Source organism: Nothoprocta perdicaria, unplaced genomic scaffold (assembly GCF_003342845.1).
Source record: "Nothoprocta perdicaria isolate Ctin4 unplaced genomic scaffold, notPer1 scaffold_161, whole genome shotgun sequence".
Lineage (NCBI taxonomy): Eukaryota > Metazoa > Chordata > Aves > Tinamiformes > Tinamidae > Nothoprocta > Nothoprocta perdicaria.
The window spans coordinates 1,712,572-1,730,924 of record NW_020454772.1 but is presented as its reverse complement, the minus strand read 5'-3'; the positions used below and the strand labels follow the sequence as shown (position 1 = coordinate 1,730,924).

Genomic DNA, 18,353 nt, shown 5'->3' with positions numbered 1-18,353 from the left:
CCATCAAAGGATCAAGCTTTGATATAGTCTTTTCTGGAGCTTGAGGCACTGAGATCTGCCCAACAGAGAGAGGTTAGTGTAAGTGTCCCACCTTATACCTATTAACGTATTTCCTTCTTCCCAGCACGCATCATTGAATAGTGCTCTGTAAAAATCTTGTGTGTTTTTCCTCCCATCCTTAAATATTAAACTGTTTTCTCTGTTTAATAAGCTTCTATTTTTCTACAAGAAAAAATGGCTGATTTGTCAGTGGGCCAGGAAGAGGGGAAAAACAGAGCAGAAAGTTCAGCCAAGAAAGCGATTATGAAAGCAACATCAATCATGCTGGATAAACAACGGCTGTGTCAGTATCTGCATTCAACACACACAAGTGAATGAAAAGCAGGTAGTTGAAAGATTAGTTGATTCTTGCAACCTGATGAATAGTATATTAGCCTTCGCCATTTAATCAAGATTTATTTTGATAAATCTTTTGATAAATTTTGATAAATGCTGACTCTTCAAATGTGAGGGAACATAGAAAGGACATTCTGTCCCTCCTTCCCGAAACCTTGCATAGCCCACTGAATTCTCTAGGATAAAAAAAGGATAAAACATATTTTCTGTATCAAAATGTATTTTCTGCATCAACTGAGTATTTTTACTGTTCAGCCCTTACACACTGGACCCATGAGAAATCCTGTCACAAAGTGTTCGGTAAGGGGTGGCGGCAGCACCTGCAGGTAACAGAGAACATTTAGAACAGTTTGCCTAAACTCACCAGTGGAGATATGTCTGTCCAAACATAGTGTATGCTTTCTCTCACATTTAAAAATAATAATTAAAAAAAAAAAAAGATAGGAAAAAGAGTATGGAGTTTAATGAGAAAAAGTTCCTATTGCCAGTTTCGAACCTGGTGGTCAGGACTGCATTTCATCTGATGAGCAGTTTATGAGGACAATGGCCCTAACCTGACGTTGCCCAAATGTGCCAGTAATCTGTCCAGTCATCTCAGACAAGATATATCCCTCTTACCTGGCTGAGAATCCGACCACATTTCTTTCCAATTTTTTCCACCAGATCAAAGATTGGGAAATTCCAACTGTTTAGTTGCTCCATCAGAGGGTCCAAGTTGTCCATAACCAGGGGCTCAGGAGCAAGTATAGGCTTGTCCTGTGCCAGAAATCAGAATAAAGAAAAAATTTAATTCTATAAAGCATTTCATACGTAAAAAAGTCAGGCTTTTCAAAACTAAGGGCAGATTAACATTGGCTTTCAGCCGATGGTACTTTACACAGCTCAGTGGAGATGTCCTCGTTTCTACCATCCCTGAAGTAAGTCCCTTTCCTCTATAATTTGTTTCACTTGAGTGAATGGGAAATGCTGTATATAAAAACATCAGTCTCTGAATTTATCCATGAGAGGCATTCATTCATGGGAATCATTCATTCATTTCCAAATGAGGCACTCTCCATTGTAAAATTTACCGCAGTACAAAGTGGAAAATCTTCAATTGCTGCTTCGCCATCAGGGTCCATTCATTGTAATCTAACATGGTTAATGGAGGATGTTCCAAGGGAAAACTTGTCCTTCTTACCCGGAAACACATCTATTTTTCAAGCTCCACAAATATGAGAGAGGAGTCTTCCCCTCTTTTATTATGTCTCCCCGTATATTTCCTCACATTTCATCATTGCTAAGAAACAACTGAGTAAAACTCCAAATTTCTCAAGAAAAAATGACTTTCCCTGATCATGTCATACTCCAACAGACTACAAGAAATTTTATAAGAGTTCATGGAAGCATAAATTTAAACAACTCAGTTGTGCAGCAGGATGTGGACAATTTAACAGCTTTCCCTCTACACCTGAGGGCAGGAGACATTAAAAGACCAGCACTTGTAAATGTTCAACACATTGTGATGTCCTTATGTTCAAGATGGATGATGACAATAACATCATGTGTGGCACCCTCTGAAAAGTGATAATTTATTTTAAAATTAGCACCACAATGTATATTAGTCAAGATTATAAGGTCACTGAAAAGCTGAAGTGACTGAACAGGAAGACTATATTTAATGGTGGTACTACCAAGATGATTATTTCTTTTCCCCCCAATCTATTCCTTTTAAAGGGAATGTTAACACAGAAGCCAAACACTTCCTAAGTGCCTAAAGCCAGATCCAATAGCCTGTATTTAGTCATCAAAATAGGTCGTTAGTGTCTTACAAGTGGCCAGTGCTTAGCATCTCCTGCACATTTGAACGGATCCTTTGAATCCTGCAAAGCCAGACATCCTATCACCAGGTAGGAGCCTACTGGTGCTTAAAACAGCAGGTGCTGCTTAAAGCCATGCTCACAATCTTTAGAAAGCCATGGCATGTTCTTGCGTTTTCTTCTCCAGTTCCTCAGTACACACAGAGTACATGGTGAGAGTAGTACTTAAATAAGCTACCTCAGGGGGTATCAAGGGGTGCAGGATGATAGTCTCAGGTGTGTAGGTCCTACAGACAGATCCCTTATGAGTCTGTTCTTTGGAGCAATCCGTCTCATCATCGTTTTGTACAATGTCGCTGCTGTCACTGTTGTTGGTCTCATAGTCGGAAGTGGCTTGCGCAGGATCGTCTGCAACACAAATCACAAAGCGGGTTGTGTGGACAGAAAAGATAGCATGAAAGTCATCCTCTGACCTTTTGAGTATAGCAACAGGATCTCTGACTCATGATACATATGTGCTGCTTGGCTGGCTCTAAAGTCGGACAATCTGCCCAAAGGCATCAAGGTATATATCCTGCAGAGTGCAAAAACTGGGATCAGGGATTGCAGAGGGAAAAAAAAAGTGTGGACTATGATTTGGCATAACTAGATTAGATGAGGGAGAGACCATATTTACTTTATATTTCAACTCTGTTTTTCCAGGGTATTGTAAAAGCACAAGGGAAGGAGCCTCAAAGACAGTTTCTGTGATCTCACCTGCATAAATTCTCCTTTCACAAGAGTGAGGCATACCTACCTTTCTAATAAATGATTACTAAATTTCAAAGAATGAGGAGATATATGATTAACAAAGATTACCTGTTCTATTCAGGGTGTGTGTGGTACCATCACCTCTGTCTAGAGTCCCATCACTAGCTTCTATTTGGTTATAGGGTCTGCCACAGCTGAAATATAACATCAAGAAACATACACAATAAAAAGAACCATGCATATTAGATAGCCTTATGCTAAAAGATTTCCTGCTGGTAGCATAAGATTATATCATATGACATAAGCCAAGATGCAGAGTGCACTCTCAGGACAAAATTGCAAGAATGAGCAAAAGTTTCAATCAGGAGTTAGGAATGTAGGAAGACAGCTCTTTTTTTTTTTTTTTTTTTTTTTTTTTTAAGTTGAGTACAGCCAGGCAGTGGATTTATTTTCCTTTTCTTGACTGAAACTTACACATGTTCCTCTTTAATAATGCAAAAATGTACATTGCTGTTACTTCAGTGACAACCTAGCAGTTACAGCAGAACTCAGGAGGTGTTTTGGACAGAAAATGGAGTGATTTGGGGATCAGGGCATTTAGTAATGGAACAACACGCAAAGAGTTTGCTTCACCATCCCCAAAACAGAAAGATATTGTGGGAAGGATAACCCCACTGAGGCCTTTCCAAATGACTGGCTCTTCCTTTCCATTACGATGCTTTATTCCTTCTGTGTGATTCCCTTTCAGCCCTAAACAAAAATCGAGCAGCTGGAACATCTCAAATTACAATGTCCCTACATGATTGAATCCAGGGCCTGAAGGAATGATGATGTAGCATGAAAATATTAACAGAATTTAACAAATCTGAAGTATCATTTAGTGGCCTCTTAGCAAGTCTTTCCATGAAAACCAGGCATTTTAAAATCTCTTACTCTGCTTGGATTCAGTATTTTCTGCTTGTATTTCGTGTATATATATTCCTACATATAACAGTCCCTGCAGGGCAACTATTACAAAATTACTTAGAGCAGTGTGACTTTATATTATGCAGCAATACACGTGCATCATACAAGAATCCTGGGCCTGATGGTTATGAAAAGGTCATCCAAAATATATTCTGGAGTTTGGCATGCCCTTTAAAAGTAATCAATTCCTTAAAAGAACTGAAAATAAAAGCACAAATCTGTACATAATGATATGTGGTACATTGCCAAACAAATAAATCTTTTTATCATTCAGGTCTATAAACAAGCTTTATAAAATCTATTCATTTTTCTCTTCCACAGTCCTTGAGGTCTCCAGACTGTCAATGTTAGCAAGCTACAAAGCAAAGGTTGTAAGTGCAAGAGTCCTCCACTGGTTTTGTGTCCTTCACAAAAGCTACATGACTTTTGTGTTACTATGAGTATCAGAAAATATAAAAATTCAAACTGATTTAGTAAGTTTGCTCCACACAAAATGCTCTCTTAAAAAAATAAATTGCTGAACTACTTAGCAGAACACCTGACACTGACTCTCCATCACACAGTATATTTATCTAGTAAAGTTTTTAATCAATTCCCTTCATGTGTTGCAATATAATTTCAACAAGACTGTATAACATTTTTTCACAGGATCCCAGCCTCATTTGTCGAGCAGAATCAATAGCGATTATTTTAGATTTATTTTCAGTGGCATTGTTTGTTATATAGCCTTGTTACTGCACTCTTTTCAAACTCTGTCCCATCACATTTGACTCTGTATGCAGTAAAAAAAAAAATCCTTGGTATTTATTATTCAAAATATTGAATCCATCTAAAATTGATTACCCTTACTGTGTTTATGTATTCATTTATTTATTTCTCTTGCCTGGTTGAAATTTGCTTTGCTTTGGTATTGTTTTATAGCAAGGCAGTTTTTGGTGTAAATGCATAGGGCTGCAAACTGTGAAGATTAGCAATCTATACAGTGATTGCTCAAGTTTAGGAGATTTATTCCCAGTGTCTGTTAATTAAATTCTCTCAATATATCTTAGCCATTTTGTTTGCTTGCTTTATATATTACACCTATACTGGTAAGGGGCAGGGCATTAATTACCTGCTGTTGGTTCTACTTCTACGGAGGATATGGTGTTTTTATATATTAATGGTGAGAAATGTGATGATACTTAGGAATTTTCAATGAGGAGTAAAGGAACAGTGACTTTATTAATATTAATGGATGACATTTCTATTACCTGTAATTACACCATAACATTTAAGATAATGTCCTTGTTTCATATAATCAATAACAGAGCCTATGCCAACAATATAATTATTCACATTGCTTACACAATCTAAGCATTGCATAACAAGGAAATTATGAACTTACTTAAGTATGCTCTATAACCTACACAGAACAAAAAGGCCATTAGTCACATTAAAGGTAATGAGTATTTTACCACTGATTACACATGCATGTGTAGAAAATGTATTTTATTACTATCTATAACAACCTTAACATTGATAGGGGATTTTATCTCTGATTTTAGTCTTTCAATGTAACAGTTACATAACTACTCTCTTTAAGGTGATACTGGCAGTGGCAACTGTTACTATCAAAAGGAATGATCAATATTTATTGAAATAGTAGTATAAACACGGTTTAACAAGATGGTACCATGTTTATGGTGTACATCTTATATGTAACGTCAGCTTCCTTTCAGATGAATCAGTGCAAATCTCAGTTTTGGAATATCTTTGAAAACTTTGAAAAGCACTTTATTTCCACTTACACACCCAAGGCTTTAGAAGAGTATCAGCATCTGAGCCTGAACTCGTGTCAGTATAATTTTCTTGAACAAATTTGCAGCCTCTGCTTTGAGTATCTCACTCCCACTTCCCACCCCTGCACATGACACATTGAGACAGAGCCAAAGACACATGACTCTGGGGACAGAAATTAAGTACTGTTTCCAAAGATAATCCAACTTGATAGCACTTAGCCCAGCACATGGCCTCAGGTGACATGCTGGACACAGGTCCTCTGGCTGTGACCAAAAGCATCATCTAATGAGTAAGAGAGCCCCAAAGCTACTCTGGAAGAGGCTCCTTCATATTGACACTCAATACTATACAGAACTGGACATGTATTGCAAACTCCTATAATCTAATTTAATATCCGATGAGTTCCATTTGAGAAGTTACACCTTAAAATGTGCAAACACACTGTTAATGTATCTTTCAGCACTAGGAATAAATCAAATGCAGTTGTCTTCTGAAAACAAATTCCAGTTTTGCATAATCTGACTCTATCCTATGATGAGATGTCATGCATTTTGAGACTGCCCACAGTAACACAGCCTGTAGGCATTACTGGACCATGTTTGTCAGACATTGAGCAGAGGCCAGCAGCTTTTAAATCCTATTAGTGAAATTTTTGCATCAGATTTGTTCATTCTGAAACACCTGGAAGGTGGTCCTAAAGTGTCTGTTCATGTTTAAAGCATGGCATGAGAGACACATGAAATTACACTCAAGGATCTGCAACAAATAGACAAAGAATTTATGAATTACTTTAAAAGCACTGTGTGGCATCAGGATACACAATTACTAATACACTAAGGGTTGCTTAAATGTGGTGAAATGCCAGTATACAACATTGCAGCAAATTAAAGGACCTTGTACACAGCTCAGGTGTTTGCTAGGACAATGTGAAATGATTTCAACATGTATCACACTACTGTCTTACCTGCTGCAAATAATGGAGGAGCTGATGATGGGTTCTGACATGCTCGGTGCACTCTGAGTAGCAGTTAAGACTTTGTGTGGCTTTAGGCCTTGCTTGGTGTCAGTATCTGTAGAGTCTGGAAATGATACGGAAGGTGTTTTTCCTGTAGGACTTGCGGCAGGGGTCCCCTGAACTGGTGAATGGCATGGAGAGGTGAGGGGTGAAATATTTGGAGGGATTCCTGGCAAGAGAAAAGAAGAGTTTGCTCTTCAGCAGAAGAAGTGGGAGGATGTATGAGTTCACTGTGCAGAAATACTCCTGTGGAGATGTACAAGCATCAGTAGAGCTTCCAAAATGAAAAATAAAGTAAAACCCTCCCTCCAAACTGGACTCTTGGCTGCCACAGAGAAGTTCCATTAGTATCAGTGGCTTGCACTTGTGAAGATCTGGTTCAAAACATGGAGCATATTCTCCCTGTTGAGTAGGATACACAAACTGAGAGGCACAAAATAAGAGGTATGAACTGGTGGCATCATAACTGGTATCAGCATTTTCCAGGGACATAAGCACCTAGATATTAGACATTGCTAGTCTCTCCCTTAGTTTCTCTTTGCTTGACTCTCCCTGTATGTAAAGCAGGGATAAGAAAGGTTTGCCCATTTCCCCAGCAATTTTGAATTTTTACATGTGAGAAAATTAGTAACAAACCACCAAACTCCCCACCAATATTTAGTAGTAGCAAATTTTAATAATATAAAACATTACACTTACAGCTTTGCCATTTGCACATCCCTCCCAGATTTAGATCTCCATTTGGTGCAACTTGAGACTACTCTTAAATATCTATTGCTCACTAGGGGACTAGTGACCGTTAGCTGTGTGTCTGGTTACTGTTCTCCTGAGCTGATGTATGAGAAACTACTCATGCCCACACGCACACATGACAGCAGGATGCATTTCCCCCTGTCCCCAATTCCATCTGAGTACCACTACTAAGACAAAGTGGAGCACCCTGTCCAGTGCTTCAGATTTAAAATCTAAAGTTTTTAAAGTCTAAAGTCTTTGTTTCAGACAAAAAATAAATAAATAAAAATAAAAAAGGCCTTGTTCACAATGAAGTGCAAGGGAGCAACGAGTACTATCTTAAAAGGCAATGCATGTAAATTGACATTCCTTCTGACTTTTGTCCCAACATCCACAGCAGATCAGACCCGGTTCATTTACCAAGTTCTTCTTCAGAGCCAAATAATATAAAGAACTCAGGAGCTTTAACTGTTTCTTTGTTTGAACTGTGCCCATTACCTAAATGCATTCCAGACACAAAAAATTATCTTTGAGCAAGGCAATATGTTGACCTAAGTTTATGAACTATCAACCTTGAGGGATATATTCACCTAGCTCCAGAGTCTTTTTTCCTGATAACATCTTACTGTGATATGAGGTTAAAATATGACTTACTGTTGACAACCTGAGACTTCAAAATAACATCTGACAATTACCACACTGTTACTTGGAGATATCCAGCATCTCCAAAGTTTTGATTAGGCAACTGCTTCAACAAGCATATGGTATGTATTACTGACTTAATTCAACCAGTACAACTATGCAGACTTGAGATCAGAAATCTACGGCCTACAGAACAATTAAAAAGACGTTATCAGATGGCCACAACATGTGGAAATTGCATTAAAATACAGAAAGCTCTGTTTCACATTTACTAATCCTTTGAGATACCTGTTTCCTATCCAACAAAAATATCTCCTTAAAAATATTTCACAGTCTGTTATTTGCACAGAGAAGCTAATTTGATTAAAAACTATCTTTGAGCTACATATTACTAGATAATCTTCATGACTGCTCAAGAATACAACAGTCATCTTTCATCATTTTCAAGTTAATCTTGGGAATTTAAGCAGCAACTTTCGCAATAATATCTCTAGCCATAGTTGTCTTTCTGCAGCTATTTCTGGGCTTCTCACTCCTGAAATACTTTGTTTTTTTAAAAACCTAATTTTCTATCAAAAATAAGTCATCAGAAAGACACAAACTATCTTCCATAATCTATCGCTTAATCATTTATCCATTTATTTCCAAAAATGATGGGAAAAGTCTTGCCACAGCAACCAATTTCTTTATCATAATGACAGTAGCTGAAGAATACTAGGAATTCCTTTTTCTTTTTTTTTAAAGTCTATTAATCTACTTAGGAAATTCCGAACTTTCATAGATGTGCAATCTTTAAGAAATAAAACAGCAAACTGAATATTGTGTAAAATTACATATGAGAACACTTGAGCTTACCACAGAGTTCTGTCAAGACAGGTAGAGCTAGTACTACTTTTAAATGCTGATGTGTTGAAGCACAATTAAAGCCATGTTCCATAGCAGATTTACAGGATTAACCTAAATTCACAGACTTATCTAGATCAACTAGATATAATATTGTGTGAATATTAATAAATATTGTGAATGGAGCTAAAATCTAAAATTTTAATTGGAAATAATCAGGGCAAACCTAAAGAATTGTTTTTATGGAACATAAACTCCTAAATGAAAATGCATGATTTTAGAAAGTCTAAAACTGTAAACCGTCAAACTAAGATTCTTCTGCACAGAGAGTTTAACCCAAAAGTTGACTCCTTTGACTCACTGCCCCTGGGAGCTGCTTGTGATGGAACAGGGCTCTCCTTTCATCATGGGGAGGATCTCTTCTTTGTGCAGCAGAGTTGACTACTCACAGTTTTTGGAAGAAGAACAGACAAAAGATAAACTGTCTGATGGGATTGATAAATCTCATTTTCCAAGTGCAAAATATTAACGCCTCCTTTTCAAGTTACTGGGCTTATCTCTGAAAATCCAACGTAAGTCTAAGTGGTGTTTATTTTGTTCTAAAACAAATTCCTGGATTGTTGCTGCTATGTCTCCATTATTTCCACATTTAATTTTATTTATTTGCTTATGACCACTACTCTTTTAAAATAATATTATGTAATTTAATCTTCACTGTAGTAGAACAAAGTAGCTTCTGTACCAGAAGACATTAAGCTCTCCAGTTTGAGATGGAGATGTGATGTGACAGAGCAGAATAATTGTGCAGCCATATTTTCACAGTAATCTCTAAATTTGGATTCTCTGACTTTTTGGATGTCAGGCCTCAGGCATCTATCAATTTCCATCAGATGTGTGGGTGGTCACTATTTCTGAATGACATTATTGCAAATTTGTAAAAAAACATGGGCTGATTTAAAAACAACAAAAAAAACAGGGCCTTGTGATCTTTTTTATTTGCAAGTTAAAGCATGGGTAAACATCAACCTGCCTGGAATTCATACAGGTGAAAAAATCATGTTACTATGGACTTCGAATACTTCATGGTTGTCATATTGGATATTTCAATATGGAAATTAGAAAGTCACATCCATTTTTTTCTTTAAAACACAAGTCATCTTTTAAGGTATTAAACACTAGGTAAAAAAATAAAATAAAATAAAATAAAATAAAATAAAATAAAATAAAATAAAATAAAATAAAATAAAATAAAATAAAATAAAATAAAATAAAGTAAAGTAAAATAAAATAAACCCACATAATTTCTCATCTTTAAACATCAGAAAGAGCTACCTATATTTTCTCAATAATTAATATGCAGAGAGAATCCTAGGAGTTACAAGAATTTTGCCTCAGATATGCATGTGCACAGTTGGGTCGGGTGCTGCCTAAAAGTCCAAATGGCAAAGTTGTGCTTCAGGAAATCACAGTCAGACAATATACACAGACAGCCATTTTAGCCAGTGTAATAGAAAACATTTGTTTCTCAACCTTACTGGTGTCAAGGGAATTGCATGAACATAAATCACAGAGCAATTTAGCATAGAGCTCACTGCATCATTTCATGACTAACCTCCATAAAGCATAAAAGTCTAAACATTTACGGGGGCATTAGCATGAGCTACAGTATTTTAAGCCACACTACTTTCAAATAAAGGAAATAACTGTCCTCATATTGATGGGAAAACAAGAAAGACACAGATTGCCCAGGGACCCAAAGCAGCTCTATGTGGTAGCCACCAAGTTTTCAGGGTACTGGGAACTAAGGGGGTTGGACGAAACCAGGGGCACTGACTCACCTTGCCGGCTCTGCCTTTTGGCATTCAGGTGGTTGGTAGAAGACATGGCGTAGGATGCGGAGAAGGACCTGCTTTTTGTGATTGTCATCAGAATCGAGCTGTTCCAAGAGTCAGTGCTGGAAAAGGAGAGCGCAAATAACCCCGGTTGAAAACGGTGCTGATGTACAAACCTGAATGAAGAACTGAAGGAGTCTGGAGCAAGAACGCCGTGATGCTGAGATAGCACATCATCTCTAATGAGGAAAACAGTGTTTATCTGCTGCCTGAATTAGTATTTGTGAAGTGCCCAGTATTGTATTCAGCAAAAATACTTACAATGCAGACACTCCAAAGTTGGACTTCCTTCAGTGTCCAGGCTACTCACTTTGTTTACACAAAGATGTCTTCTTTATATTGTTCTGACAGTACAAAAAGGCTTAAAAGTAGCCTTGAAATAAGTTACATTTATGTCCTCTTTTAATGTCTCCTTACAACAACCAGACTGCCAGGAGCTCTCAGTGTAAATGAAAGATCAGTCTCCTTGACTTCTCTGCTGCAGTGGCCAGCACAAGCAGCTGTTAACCCTCCTGGCCCTGGAGGAGATCCTCAGGAGGCATGGTTCACCTCAGAAGGGCCTGCTAGTGGCAGGTCTCTTCTCTAGGTAAAGCACTTCATGTTCTAGCCATGTTAAGCACATGTTGCATCCAAAAAAAATTACTACTGATAGGCTTTGAAGAGCCCTGGCTGATGATGCAAGAGAAACTCACTGAAGGAGAAAAAGGAGAGGTGTATGGGGGCCCAAGCAAGTGAAGGTCCCCTATGAGAAGGACAGGTTTCAGCTTTAGGGGTATCACTATATATCAGATGATGACAAACAGCTCTGTGAAGTAGAAGAACTGCAATTATCACTGTTTTATTGAATGACCGTCATCAGACGTCAGCTCCTTGCAATGATGTAGCACGGGCTTTTATGAGGAGGTCAATGACTTCTCTGAACTGACTCACTAGGCCCATCAGGCTCTGTACTTCTCCCCATAATCTCAAATCCACATCCCTGCTGTAGCGAGCAATGAGATGCAACACAAGGCAGAAGGCAGCCTTTGAAAGCAGTCTACTCCTAACTAAAATATATATAGTTCTGAAAGTTTTAACTCTCCTAACACTTTATGTTTCTTGAGGAACAGGCTTTACTTAATGAATTACAAAAAAAAAAAAAAAAAAAGAAAATACTGATCATCTTCAAAGTTCAAAACTCACAATTCATATAATCTATGATGAAGTGAGAAGAAGATAAAGTCCATCTGTCTTTGTTATTGTGGTTGTTTGCATTTCCAGATGACAGGAAGAATAAAAAACACTAGCTCAGAGCAAAAAGAAAAAAAAATCTTATTAAGGAAACCCCATTGGACATAAAGTGAGTGAAGGAGTGAAGGCAGGAATGAGGAAGCTATTATTTTTACCAATCATTTGAAACTATGAGCAGAACACTTTTACTAGTTTAGTCAAATGGGGTACCAGGAATGCAGGATTCCTGATCTTAAATAAAAAATTAAAAGAAGGATTCTCAAATCTATGACTATGGAAATCTAGAGGTGATGTCCTAGGCTGTAAGGCATATATTTGTATATGTGCACATTCTGTAGTTACAGAAGCAGCCATGGGCTAACACCATGGGCATTTCCCCTTCCCCACTTGACACCATGAAATACTCCCTTCTCCATCCCCTCTTGCACACTTGAATTTGGTGCTGAGAAAGTGGTAGGTAATAAAGTGGCAGGATTTTTTTTCCCCTTCAGTTCAAAATTCTTTTCCTTGAAAGCAAATCTGTATTTGGTCTGCCAAAACTTTCAGGAATAGACTTATAGGCTTTGTTTTTCCTCTTTCTGGAATACACATTGTTTCTCCTACTGTAAGAAAAGAACTGCAAACAGTAGGCTGGGAGGCTTGACAGAGCTATAATTATACAACTGGCGACATTAAACGTAGCAAGAATTGATAGTCTGCTTAGTTGGCCCATTATGCAGCGTTATATAACAGCAGCAGCAGCAAAGGACCAACAATAATATTTAATTGCTCCCCTTCTTCTCCCTCAGATTCCCATCTTAGGATGCTTACATACTACATGAGAGTCTGGGATCAACAAAATAAATCAAACAGGCCCTGGGAACCACAGAGGAGCAGTGACTGAAGAGTATTTCCATTTGGTTATAGCTCCTTTATATTTACTTTTGCTGAGATACATGGGACTCCTCACAAAGGGAATTTTGGCATAATCATTTATTTTTCTTGCACCAGTCATTTAGTGTCCTCTACAAGCGGCCGTAAGCACGTAGGCTCTCTGTAGGAGAGATTCCTGCATGGGAAAGTAACAGATCTGGAAGAGAGACTGAAAAGACTGATAAAAACCATCACTCTGGGTCTATATTCACCCAAGCAACAACAAGTACCGGGGCTTTCTGCATTAGGGCTTTCTCAAGTCCTTCCTCTTCCTCCCCCATAGACACCAAGTTTTGAACTGCAGGTAAGCACACGTCTTTTCTTAGCTCACAGGTCTAAATTCTTGCTTGAATTTAGTGCTTCTGATCTGCTCTTCCTTTGCCCACAGCAAAATGAAGAAATATCGCCATGCTCTTTCCTCACCACACAGCTTCAAAACTACAGCACCGGCTCAGGTGGAATATGAACATTATTTTTCCCAGGATAGTGCTGTTACTATCCAGCTGCTCTGCTCCGTTCTGACTAGAAGAGAAGAAATAGTCATAGAGCCAAAAAGGATGAAGGGGAGTACCAGAAGTGTATACCAGTATACTTCCTTCCCTGATGAAACAGCTATGTGATACATGTAATATATAATGTATATAATATATATATATATAACTTAACAGCGCTGGGGACCCAAGCCTCTCTTTTCTGAGCCAGACAAACAATGCACAATGCCTCCACAGACTTTGTTGCAACTGACGTTGAGGCCTTTGTTAATGATGCTGCTTTGCAGTTGTGATTCTTCCACTATTAGCTTTTGTTTACAGGATCCCTGAAAATAGGGTGCATCTTAGATACACAAATACTTAAATACATAAAGGCAGCATTTAGTCTGCACTCTCTCAGAAAAACGGTGTTTATTACCTCAGTGGGAAATTAGGAAAATCCTTTCAGCTAGCTAAAACAACTCAGATGAGGGATATTTTAAAGTGTCAACTACTGGTGGTACTAATCATCACAAATTTTGAAACCTCGGGCATACTGACAGAAAGATGGGCTTCAGCTTCAGCTTTTAAATTTGTGTCTCTATCACAGCCACAATACAACGTTTTTAGGCTGAAATGAGTCTGTCAATGGGACACAGGCTTGCTCAGTGCTGTAGGGTCTTTTGATATGCTGTTTTTTTAGCACAGAAGTGCATATTCTGGTAAAGGTTATGTTTAGCAAGGTATCCTGAAGAGAGTGTGTTATGAATTTGCTTAATGGCTGAAACATATCACAACGTATGTTCCCAAAAGTGTTAGAATTGACCCTTGCCTCAGAGATATCCAGGGAGGAGACCTCTGGATGTTAACAGGGATGACTAACAAGAATGTTAGTCATATAATCTTGCCTTGTTTCCAGTTTCATTCTTCACGTTGCAAGCATAAATTGATTTCTTTCCCCCTACTTTCTTTCCCAGTAATGGGAATAATTCCAACATAATTAGCTAATCTGCATTCCTTTGGTAAACCAATTCAGAGAGATCCAAAATTATCACTTTAAGGTGCTATGCAGACAGTACTTTTAAGGATGGACTCCATCACACAGAACTGAAAGAATTTGCCTGTGGTGTGGAAACTCACACAAAAGAGAGAGGAGCTATCTGGCTAACCTGGATGAAGATGATTCATGAGGTTTGATGCTGGCACTGCGATCCCTTCTCACTGGGGCTGGCTCCAGCGTAGGTAATCCTGTGGCTGATGTTGTTGTGGTCCAAGTTGAGGACACTCGTCTCAGCAGTCCGGGAGGCAAACTTCTCCGTAAGCGCTACAGAGAAATCAATTTATTACAGTTTATATAGGCTTAAAAGAGCTTTAAACATGCTGAAGAAAAACATAATCCATTGTTTGTGTATCTTTTTCTCTCAACACCTGGTCAGTTACATTAAGTTTGGATTTTCCCAGGTATTAAGCTGCCTAATTCCCACTGAAATCAACACAGCCAGGTGCTTTAAAAATGCTTCGAGGGTTTGGAACTTCCTGCCTGTTTTGAGATGGTGAAACTAAGAGAAAGCAATCTACCCATGATCCAGTATTCATAGACATTCAGCACTTGGTACTCTCACCAAGTAAGCATTAAGCAACTCAGAAATTTTGGTCTTATGTGACATAGCAAGTCATTTAGAGCCATTGAGATGACTAAGAGATTGTAGCATTTGTCCTAGGAGAAGAAGCTGAGAGAGGTGGGATTGTTCAGCTTGGAGATACTCAAAACCTAACTTGACATGGTCCTGGCCAACCTGTTCTAGCCAGCCTTGCTTTGAGCAGGTGGGTTGGACTAGCCGCTCTCAACTGTTCCGTGAGTCTGTGAGTTGCCATGAAAGCTCTGGCAGAAGAGATTCAAGTCAAGAAGGAAAAAATATGGGATAAGGAAGAACTCTGTTTTTGTTTTTTTTTTCCTGATACATCTACCCAGTTTGGTGATTGCCTACTAAAGCAAGACTTCCATGCTCTAGGCTGTCACATCTTTCAAAAAGCCTCAAGAGAGAGCATGACAATTTATAGCAATTTTCTCCTGACCACCTCTGCAATTTTCTTTACCTCTGTAATACCTCTCTGTATTTCTTTTCCCTCCTAACAGTACCATTATTTTTCCAAGATGGGAAGGCAGAGAGAGGAAATAGAGGATGATAATAGAGACAATCTTTGCAGAGTTAGCTTTGCTGTTGCAGATGCTATCATTTTGTAAGATGTTTTTCTTATCTTGTGAAGTATTTACAGTTAAGAACTAAAATAAATATTTCTCTGTGATGGAGAGCTCTGACCTTTTCAGAGGCTTAAGAGATATGAGATGGAAGACACCCGAGGCTTAGGAGGATCAAGCAAATAAATAAATGTATTAATTCCTTACTCTAAACACTCAAATGCTTATGGGAGCTATATTTATGGTATCTATATTTAGGTACTTAAATAAATTATTGCAAACGTGTTACATTTTTGGGAACCACAATGTGTTTAGGCCAGTGAATTCTTTAGTCACAAATTATTCCTCTGCAGCATTTAACTCATTTCTTCATCCTTCCCTTCTTCTCTTGACCATGCATTACGCAACAGCAAGTGGGTATCCATTCGCTGTGTTTGCTCATGTGATGGCAGTGTTCTTCCATACAACTTTTCCCTCAGGCTGTACAGCACAGCCACTATGCACGTGCAAATTAAAATTAACTGGAATGTATTTTTCACAACCTGTGAATACATATTTTTTTTTCTTTTCTCTCTTTTTTTTTTTTTGTATACAGCAGCAACATAGGCAAATAGGGTATTAAGAATCATGAAATTAAAATATATTAAGAAAATAACCACAAATGTTGCAATTCAGATGCCAGAAAATGCTAGAATGAATGCTGGCTGTGCATTTTGAACAGATAAAGTGAAAAACATTTGCCTATGCAACAGTAGTCTGCCTATATTTAATTTTACAAGGGAAATCACAGGACAGAAGTATTTTGGTTTGGTTCCAAAAGTGAAATGTAAGCCTCACAGGGCAGCTAATTAGCAATGAACCTACATGTCAAACTGCTTAGAAGCTGAGGCATTTTTTTTTCTGGTTCCTCATTCACCAAATGTAAGTAACACTGGTCATTTACCAGTCTTTTAGAATTCTGAGTATCTACAGAGCCATCTGTCAAGGCAGTAATATACATACATTACAAATCGGGGGGTTTATTTTTATATATACTCATTTATTTATTTTAAGTTATTTATTTAATTTATATTTATTTATTTCCTCAAGACTTTCTCATGAGCTTACAATATTTGTCATGGAAAGTTTGAAACAATTCTAAGCTCCTGAAGGCTGTCAAACAGAGACTTCTCCATTAATTTCTAAATGATTTATGTTTTCAACTCAGGGAAGTAAGATTGAAATTTTTATGGAATTCAAATTCCAGTTTTCAAAGTAGGGAATAAGATCTCTTATATTCCCACTTCTGATGCCTATGAACTAGAAAGGTCATCCTACAGATGCATGCTGAATGGGACAGGAATTGCTGTATGAGAAGTGATGGGGCAGAGGTCTGAGTATGGGTGCTGAAACGGTACTGCTTGCTCTGCTCCCTGTCATTTCCTCAATTAAGTTCCTACAAACATCTGCCAGGAAAACGACACAACTTCTATGTGAATTTTCATGGGTCAAAAAACTGATTACAAAAATGCCTGGACCAAAGTTAAGCTGGTCATGAGTTGAAGGAGAGCCTTGTTACGAAACCATAAGTCAAGCTTTAACATGATGGGCAGGACTATCAAGCACTCACCTTGGGAATGGCTAGTTTTTCTCCTTTTTCCTGACATTCCTCTGAGTCAGAGCAGGTGTAGTTCTCACTGAAGGACACCAAAGGGTTCACTCTTGGCTTGTGAATCGCCTGGAAGGTTAACTGCGTATTAAGCAGGTTGCTCACTGTTCTCAATGACGTGCACACGTTGGGGGGCAGCGAAGGATCTGCCAGAAGGTCTGTAATGAGCCCATGGGCTTCTCCCATGACAGCGATATCCACTGTAATACTGGTACCAGAAGACTGAAGAAGACAAAAATAGTATACGTAAGGCAACAGAAGTGAGCAACCTGCTGAGCGGTATCTAAATTTCTGGTGAACATTTGCAGCCACTTTTGTTATACAGCTTATTTATAGAATAGAAAAATAATAAAAAATAAAACCTAAACAAGGAGGGTCAGAAGCATCATGTCTAATGGCCACACTCCACCAGAAGTCTGGAATTTCATCTTATTTAATTTCATATCTTTCATCAGCTACAACTTACCTGGCCTATCTGAAGGAGCTGTTTAGGCTCAATATGTGACCCTGTGCCACGTGCTCTAGGTGTCCCTGCTAGACCAGGGTGGGTAGGACTAGATGATCCCTAGAGGTCTCTTCCAACCTTAACCACTCTGTGACTCTATAGTATAGTTCCACTAGTTCAAAGTACTCCAGGAGTGACCATCACTCCTAACTACAGTTCAGCTGTCACTGCCTGGGACTTTTCAGGAGGTGCAAACGCAGTATCCCTCGGAGACCCTCCCAGAGGAATTTGTGCTGATCTGTTTCCATATCTTTTGTAGCAAAATCTAAGCTATATTGTTTGTCGAATGGAAGAATTAGGCCTGTGGGAAGTGCATATAGTTTTCTTGAAGTGGGAAGTATGTAGGATGGAGAATTGGGCAGATCCTGTTTAACCAGAGAAGGAGCAGAACCTGGCCAGCAGTGACCCACCATGAACAGCATTTAAGGGCCTTCCAATGAACTGACGAACAACATCCACTATCAGGATGTGGTTCATGCTTTTGTGAGCAGTTCCAGGCTCACAAAAAGCTTTAAAGCTAGTATGAAAACAAAAATTTGAGGAAAGTGATATATTAACTGTATTTTAGCCACAT

At 38.3% G+C, this 18,353-nt stretch overlaps 1 protein-coding gene across 1 annotated transcript in view; it reads right to left on the bottom strand.

Annotated features, from left to right (window-relative positions):
• The window catches only part of PDE3A (phosphodiesterase 3A), a 217,554-nt gene that overhangs the window by 21,735 nt on the left and 177,466 nt on the right, over window positions 1-18,353 (bottom strand). The window contains exons 3-9 of the mRNA XM_026035574.1: window positions 17,236-17,496; window positions 14,596-14,750; window positions 10,761-10,876; window positions 6,655-6,874; window positions 3,054-3,139; window positions 2,434-2,603; window positions 1,015-1,152 (exon numbers count right to left, since the gene is read on the bottom strand). Of these exons, the coding sequence (XP_025891359.1) occupies window positions 1,015-1,152; window positions 2,434-2,603; window positions 3,054-3,139; window positions 6,655-6,874; window positions 10,761-10,876; window positions 14,596-14,750; window positions 17,236-17,496 (1,146 nt within the window). The remainder of the gene's footprint in view (window positions 1-1,014; window positions 1,153-2,433; window positions 2,604-3,053; window positions 3,140-6,654; window positions 6,875-10,760; window positions 10,877-14,595; window positions 14,751-17,235; window positions 17,497-18,353) is intronic.